General features: G+C 41.2%; 1 protein-coding gene across 1 annotated transcript; it reads right to left on the bottom strand.

Annotated features, from left to right (window-relative positions):
• Positions 1–412: 412 nt before the first annotated feature.
• Positions 413–7,736, bottom strand: LOC103467420 (adenosine receptor A1). Its single transcript, XM_074186860.1, is given in 3 exon segments — positions 413–4,342; positions 6,106–6,560; positions 6,652–7,736. Coding segments are annotated over 3 exon segments (957 nt in total). The 5' UTR covers positions 6,990–7,736; the 3' UTR covers positions 413–4,178.
• Between the last annotated feature and the right edge of the window lie 147 nt (positions 7,737–7,883).

Raw genomic sequence — 7,883 nt, 5'->3', positions numbered from 1 at the left:
CCAGCCTGTTTGTTTTTGTGTAAGCAAATGCATATGGCCTTACACCCATGTATGTACATACACATACATATGAGCCCGAGTCGTGTGAGTGCTTAGCCGGGTTGATGAGGATATAAAGAACATCAAAGCGGGCGCCATGCCAGGTAGCATGGAGGAGGCTCAGAGCACGCATCCTTCGTTTTGAGTGTAGGAGTGAGGCCTTCTTCGGAAGGGTAGGAAGATGAAATATGCTGGTTTGACAAATTCTCTGTAGCATTTTTTTAAAAATAGAAGATCAGAGAACCTGGCTGGTGTGAAACAAGACATCTGTATGCATTTCTATAACAGAGAGATTTCTTCATCCTTCCTTCTATTGTGTGGCATGTTTTCTCTGCCAACACCAGCTCCCCCACTGAGCCTCCTCCTCTTTTTCTTTTTTTTTTTTGCCCACCACCTCCTTACTCCTTATTGAAATTCTGCCTGGCACAGAGACGCTGCCCATTCTTGGCACAAAGCTCAGAGAGAGAGAGAGAGAGAGAGAGGGATGGAGAGAGAGGGATGGAGAAAGGCAGAGAGTGGGAAGGAAAAAACACACACACACAAGAACCTGCACCAATCGACGGGTCCCCCCCTTCTTCCTCCTCCTCCTCCTCAGTGGCGTCTCTGTGCCAAGCATTCATCCCGTGTCGTGGACGAAGGGACCAGGCAAGTCAGTAGGTATTTCCTTGCCTCTGCTTCCTGTAATAATCCGCTCCAAATTTGAGGAGTTTTCTTGGCAGCTAAATCTTCTGCGAGCACGTTTTTTTTTTTTGTTTTTTTTTTGGAGAGAGAGAGGTGGTTACTAATTCATTTGTATATTAGTTGAGTAGTAAATCTTAACAAATCCTGCCTCCAGGGGGTGAGAGGAAGCTAAGGCCTTTTGTTTCCATGATATTTACTGAATTTTGCATGTATTTCTATTGAAGAGACTTTTTTTTTTTACTGTGTTTGGACATAAGGAATAATTCCAATTGAATCTTCGAGATTGTATAATGTGCAGATAAACAGAAGCGAGTTCATTAAGCGCCAGTTGTAAAAGCAAACATTTCTAATTATGAAATAAAAGTAAAGAAAGGGATGGAAATGACTTGCAACAGAAATCTTTTACCAGGATTTTGTTTCTGTTCTATCAGATTGTTATAACTTACAAGCAAAGCTTTAATCTTTTTTGCTCAAAAAGCAACTTGTTGACTTTGAAGATACGGAAAGCTATCTGCTGAGAAGATCCAAAGAGAAACGAATAAGAGTTGTAAGTCATGCAGCTTTAAAAAAACAAAAAAAAAACTTGTATCTGTCATTCTGTCATCCAAAAACAAATGATTGCGCTGGAACAGGAAATTGTCTGCAGAAAAACATTTCATTCTGTCACAGCAGAGTGCTGTTATCAGAGGGCAAGGGGGCAAAGATTCATGGTCCTTGGCTCACTCCTATTGCAAGCTTGAAGACTTGTAGATTTTATTCTGCAGCAACAGATGCAAAGACAGTCAGATGGACAGATGAGATTTATACATTTCGTCCCTCTCTCTTGTCTGAGACCCTGCCCAGCTGCCCAGTCGGGCATTTATTCTGTAGCTGCTGACAGAAAATGATTTGCCTCAGCTGAGCCAGGCATGCCCTCCTTTTCTTATGTAGCTTAGAAAATGTTTATGGTCTCAGAAGAGCTCGCGTGACAGACAGGCTTCGGCCTTTACTTACCTTCTAGCCTTTCCCTTCCTAGAATGGGACAGCAATTATTGGCAGTTTAACCCACAAGCATTTAATGTTTAGAATCAATTTATTTGACTAATTTTCCCCCAAATAATCTGTTTGAGTTCCTCTCCAAGCCGTCTAGTCAGGGGGATCGTTCTTGGCAAGCAAACGCAGTTCATAGATCTTCTAGCTCTGTGGCAGCGGTGGGCATCACGCCAGTTCCCTCACCACCACCCCCTCCACCCTGCCCCATTTTTTTCCCCTGTCTGGTCTTCTGTGATCAGGCTAGAGGGGTTTACAGCATACTAACTGCAAACTAGTCTGGACCAAGTCTCAGGGGTTGCGACTGTATGCTAATTTATGCAAGCGGTGCACCTTCTAACCCATTCTGCGTCTTCTGAGGCCCCCGGCCTGGCATTTAGTCTGGTGCTTATTAACTCTTCGGTTGCTGCCGTTTGAATCTTTTGGCATGCTTCTACCCCGATCTAAGCCGAACGAGCCACGTGAGCACTCCCTTCTCTGTGAACTGTCCAGCTGTCTAACAAGAAATAGTTTCCTCTGCCTCAATGTTCGTGATTGAGCGTGTCGTCTGGGTCGGTTGGCTTCGGCTCACTGCTTGGCACAAGATTCGTCCTCTGTAACTTGCGATAGAACAGCTGTTCTCTCTTCATTGTGAGGATTGCAGGCTCAGGAATTGAAAAGGGAGAAGAAGAAAAAAAACAACAACAACAAAAAAAACGACACACAAGTTGGACCTCCTAACGTTTTTAAGCAGACCTAAAATGGCCGAAGCCTTGCAGGACGCCATTTTGTGTTTCCTCGATGTGTTTTGGGGGGCAGAATCCCAGCTTTGTATTCAATCAGAGACAGCTGGTGGAAGCCGTGTTTGCAGGCATCTGTGTGTGCGTACCTCCGCCTGAGAAGCAGCAGCCACTCCAACGCAGGGATAGCCCTGCTGAAATGAGCTCAGTTTTTGGCAAAACCGGAGAAGGATTCCTGGCAGAGAATCGAACTACTCTCTCTCTCTCTCTCTCTCTCTCTCTCTCTCTCTCTCTCTTTCTCTCTCTCTCTCTTTTTGTTTCCTCGTTCGATCACATGCCAGAGTCTCAGGAAGCTTGTGAGTTGTTTGCTAAGATTTTGCACACTAGCTGTAACTTTCGCATGTCCGTCTACCATTAAATTAGTTATCTGTAATTTATTCCGGTGGGAACAAAGTTACATATTTCTCTTTAGCAACAAAAAAGCTACACCGATCAGTAAGAACTTGTGCTCCTTTGGCCGCCTTTGGTTTGTAGTGATTTTTGTTTTCTCAGTTTGCCGCTGTCGAAAACTTAACCATGAAGCGTCATTAGCTCCCAGAAACTGAGATTTTCTAAGAAACTGTTTTTAGGAACCACCAAGACATTAGTCTCACTCTGTTCCACAAAGAAATTGTCTGTCAACATTTCATTGCAGATGAACATTTGTTGAAGTCACATCATCCAGTATAATTTAAAAAAATATTTAATTAACATTCTGTGTCTCTTTTTGTTTTCTCTATATTCTTGCAGGAAAGTGACATTTGTGGATCTTTGGTGGAACGCAGCATAGATTGTGTCCTTGGGGCTGAGGTAGTAGATTGAATAGTTGTGGGGTTCTTTAACCTCTTTTTCAGATAACTATACAATCTACTGTCTTTCCCAAGGAGACAGCTGAGCCAACCAGTCGTCAACTATCGTCTAAAGATGGACAATACTGTTTCCTTGTCAAAATGCATGCAGTAATTGATTTAATATCTATAGAGAAAGGGTAATTTTTTATTACTTCCTCAATCAGTTTATGTGCGGTGTGTTTGACTTGGGTTCTGTCAGGGTGAGGTAGTAGGTTGTATAGTTTGGTAGGTGGGACTGCACCCTGCTGAGGTGATAACTATACAGTCTATTGCCTTCCCTGAGGAGTCCACTGAACAGTTCAACACAATCTCTTTGCTGGAGTGCTTTATTATTATTTTTTTATACAGACAACATAAAGAATAGGTAAATGTCTTACAGGAGGATTTATATGTATTTTATAGCTTTTTTGTGGACAAAAGTTGTTACATGCTTTAAATATGTACATCTCAATAAAACTAGTCTTTTCAAATCAGTTGTCCAGAAGTCACAGAAGCTAAGAAGTTAGTTATTTTTACTCTCTCACATCGCGCACACACACACTGCAACTCTGAATCTATCTGAACAATCATTGAGTATGTTGATGTATGGTGCCCTCTAGTGGAGCTTTAATAAATTGCTGTCACGAACATAAAGCCAATATTAAAGCAAGAGTTGCGTATCAAGGGGAACTTTGCAAACAGTCTTCATGCAATATGTTTAAATGTAATAATAGCAGAAATGATTAATGCTGTACAATGAAAGATTGATGAAATACCACAAACAAGTCTTACACAACCCCTTTCTTTCTGGCTCTGCAAACACACATTTACATTTCTTAATCTAGTCGCTTGTAATGGCTTGCTGAATTGACTCATTTCTGGTAAAACAATTGAGCTTCAATGCGAGATGCTTCCATATTTGACCGTAGGCCTTCTGGATCTTGGGGATGCGACAAGCGTAGACCACTGGGTTGACTGCTGAGTTGGCGTGAGACAGGAGGATACCTGCAGGATGATCGATTTGTTACTGAATCAGTACATTTCTGCAATAAATACGACTGGAAGAATATTTTGGAACTGCAGTTGGTGAGTTTGGTCCATAAACTGGGTCATTCGCATAAATAAACTGATTTGTTGGTGGTCTACATTTATTTTTTTAGTATTTTAGTTGATATTATTGATGACAAATATAAATGATTTAATAGTTATTCTTCCAGAACTGCTGAATTATAGAGGAAACGACTTCAAGGATTTCTAAAAACAAAGATTGGATGCGCAATCTTTGCGCATCAAATTGATTTGGATTTTCTCAAATCTTCACAGGGTCAAAGGTTTAGGTACAGGCACAAATATGTTTCCACAATTTCACATTTGTTTTAACCTCATATGACTGCATACTTCTTGTGGCCAGCAACAAACACACAACATATTTCTGGCTGGATATTTGACCAATATACTATATTTAACAGGATTGTAAGTCATTTAAACAGTTGATTTTTTTTTTACTGTGGACCTGGACTTAGACATACACAGGAGTCTTTAAATAGAGTTGAGCAGCTGCTTTCTGAATCCTAATCTTAGCCTGCTGTGTCCATTCCAGAGCCAATTATCATATTTTTGGGGGTTCATTGTCCTGTTCAAAGCCTACTTGTGTCCCATGTTTCAACATTCTTGCTGCTTTTTCAGGTAATGTTAGTCCTCTTTCATTACTATTTCACACTCTTTGATGCATTAACAAAACAATCCCACAACATGATGCAACCAACACTGTACATAATTATTCGTAGGTTTGATCACCTCAGCTTGACTTTTCCAAGCATATGTCCCTGTGGTCAAGCAACTCTATCTTTGCCTTCAGACGGTATTTGGCTCCCTTTTTCTGAGTGTAAAAATTTAAGCGGTGAAACACTGTAATATCATATTCACACAGTTATACTCAGCAATGGACACTAAGAGATTTTGCCAATATAAATACTAATCTCCTTGTTACTGAGTTGATTCTACCTGTCGATTTTTTAAAACTATGTTGAGTATTGCTAAACAAATACTGCATTTTTATACTGGCAAATGGAAACTTACAACCTTCAGTCAATCCTGGTCAATAACTGGAACTTAAGACTTGTCCTTGTAAAGATAAAAGACATTCAGTGGAACATAATAAAAGACCAAAATGTAAAGAGCTAGAACCAAACATGTAGAAAGAAGCAGGATTCAGTATTTATGCTCCTCTAATCTGGAACTAATTTCCAGAAAACAGCAAAAATCCTGGGAGTTCCTTTAAAGCAAGGCTGAAACCCCATTTGTTCAGAGTTGCTTTTGATTAATAATAGCTGGAGCCTGATTAGTTTTAGGCTGGATCGTAAATTCTCTTTATTTTGCCACTGCAATGTATTGAGTTTTGTTTCTATTATGCAAAGCGCTTTGGGTTGATGCTGAAATGTTTTGTACATGATGATGATGTGAATTAATGATAATACATTTAAGCCTACTGAAATAATTTGCAGCCTCTGTGGATCACACAACAGCCACATTAAACGTTAACTTGCGGAAACGATATTGTTCTTATAAAATCGATTAAAGTCGTTGGCGATATAACTGACAACTCCAATAAAATAAATTACGAAAGCCAAAATTAATGTGACATTAGATTATTGTGTGTACATTTCCCTAAGACACTTGATGTCTGGAGCTGTAAGCACTCACCTCGTTGTATATGTGGAGACATTTTAACTGCTGGGCAAGAAAGTAGGAGAACAACTCTGACCTACCTGTATAAAGTGTTCCCCGGGTCACTGCTTCTGGTCCCTGGAAGAGCAGAAGACAGTTCATGAGGTGCAGAGGGATCCAGCAGAATGCAAACAATGTGAGAACCAGAGCAAGCGAGCAGGCCAGCTTCTTCTCCCTGAGCAGCATGGCCTGTGCTTGAGGGCAGCTGTTCTTCAGACGTTTGTGCAGGCTCCAGAAGATGACGACGTACAGAAATGTCATGACCAACAGAGGGGCCATGATACATCCGAGAAAGTTGAAATAAACCATAAAGGGCAGGGTGATAACTGAGAGGAAGGTGCATTGGGAAGAGCTCGGCAAGGCAGACGATGTGTTGGTGCCAGCGGCAGAGAGGTTGTGCCATCCAAGCAGAGGGGTGAATCCCAGCAGAAAAGAAAGTATCTAACAGACGGACATGGCCAACAGTGTGCGCCTCTGAGTGACGATGGCTTTGTATCTGAAAAAGAGAGAGAGAAAAAATAAAAGGAGACAATGAGGAAATTATTCAGGCAATTCTTATAAAGTTGTGAGACTGAGGTCGCCTTTACCTGAAAGGCATGTGCAGCCGCAGGTATCGGTCAATGGCAATAGCGAGCAGCGAGAGGACGGAGGCCTCTGTCAGCACGAGTATGACGCAGCTGAGGAACAAGCACTGGTGAGAGGTCAAATTCACCCAGCCATCCAGCAGCACAGCCAGAGGCACGGCAGCTGCACCCACCAAAAAATCTGCAGCAGCCAAGGATACCAAGAAGCAGAAAGTCGGCTCCCGGAGGCAATCATGGATACCGACAGCCACTGCACACACCACCAACACGTTCCCAAGGCAACATGCCACAGCAATGAGCACTTCCAGCACTGTGTAAGTTGCCCAAGCCCAATCAGCCATCACTGCAAATTGACAGCAAATAGTATCCTTGAAGATATTTCATGCACGAGCGTAATGAACTCAGTAGCAAGAAAAGTCCAGCATAATCCTTCCTTGTTGTTGAGATTGAGGTTGCAAATGACTCGAAAGACAGCAAGCAGGGGCCTTTTATGTGGGATCGTGCGTGCACACTTGAAAGCTGACTGACACTCCATGGAGACACCATCTGCATTTCATCAGCAAGTCAAAAATCCTCTTCAAAACTTTGATAAATATATCCCTGGAGCGTGAGAGGAGAGGATTTCTAGATCGTTGGTTCCCAAACTTTTCAGCCACTGAACCAGAAAAATGACACGTAGAGATTTGTGTTCCCAAACGGTCACTACTTAAACGCACACTGTGAGGAAACCAATTAAACAAGAGCACACTGACAAGCAATCACAGTTGTACATTTTCATTAGTTGCTACAACTGTTTGTAAGCCTCGTGACATTAATGTCATGTCCAATTGGCTCCATTTTTTAATTTGTTTTAATTTGAGTGGGAATCATTTCAAGAAACCCCACCTGGTGGTTTGAGATCCAAAGTGGATCCCAGCCTGGTGTTCAGGTAATGATAGGAAATCGTAATTAGGCTAAGATATGAACAACAGGCTGCATAAACTAGAAAACAGATTAATTTTACTCAGCAAGCCAAAACTTTGGAAAATCAAAAGATTTAATTAAAATCAGATACTTTGCACATTTTAGCAGTAACTGGCAATATAAATGTTTTGTATTAAATCAATCAATCAATCAATCAAATTTTATTTGTATAGCACATTTCAGCAGCAAGGCATTTCAAAGTGCTTTACATAATTAAAATAAAAACAGAAATAAACAGTGAGAAAGAGAGAAATTTAAAAAATAAATAAAAA

This window comes from Poecilia reticulata, linkage group LG7 (genome assembly GCF_000633615.1).
Source record: "Poecilia reticulata strain Guanapo linkage group LG7, Guppy_female_1.0+MT, whole genome shotgun sequence".
Classification (NCBI taxonomy): domain Eukaryota; kingdom Metazoa; phylum Chordata; class Actinopteri; order Cyprinodontiformes; family Poeciliidae; genus Poecilia; species Poecilia reticulata.
Note: the sequence above shows the minus strand (reverse complement) of the source record. Positions and strands in the feature narration are given on the sequence as shown.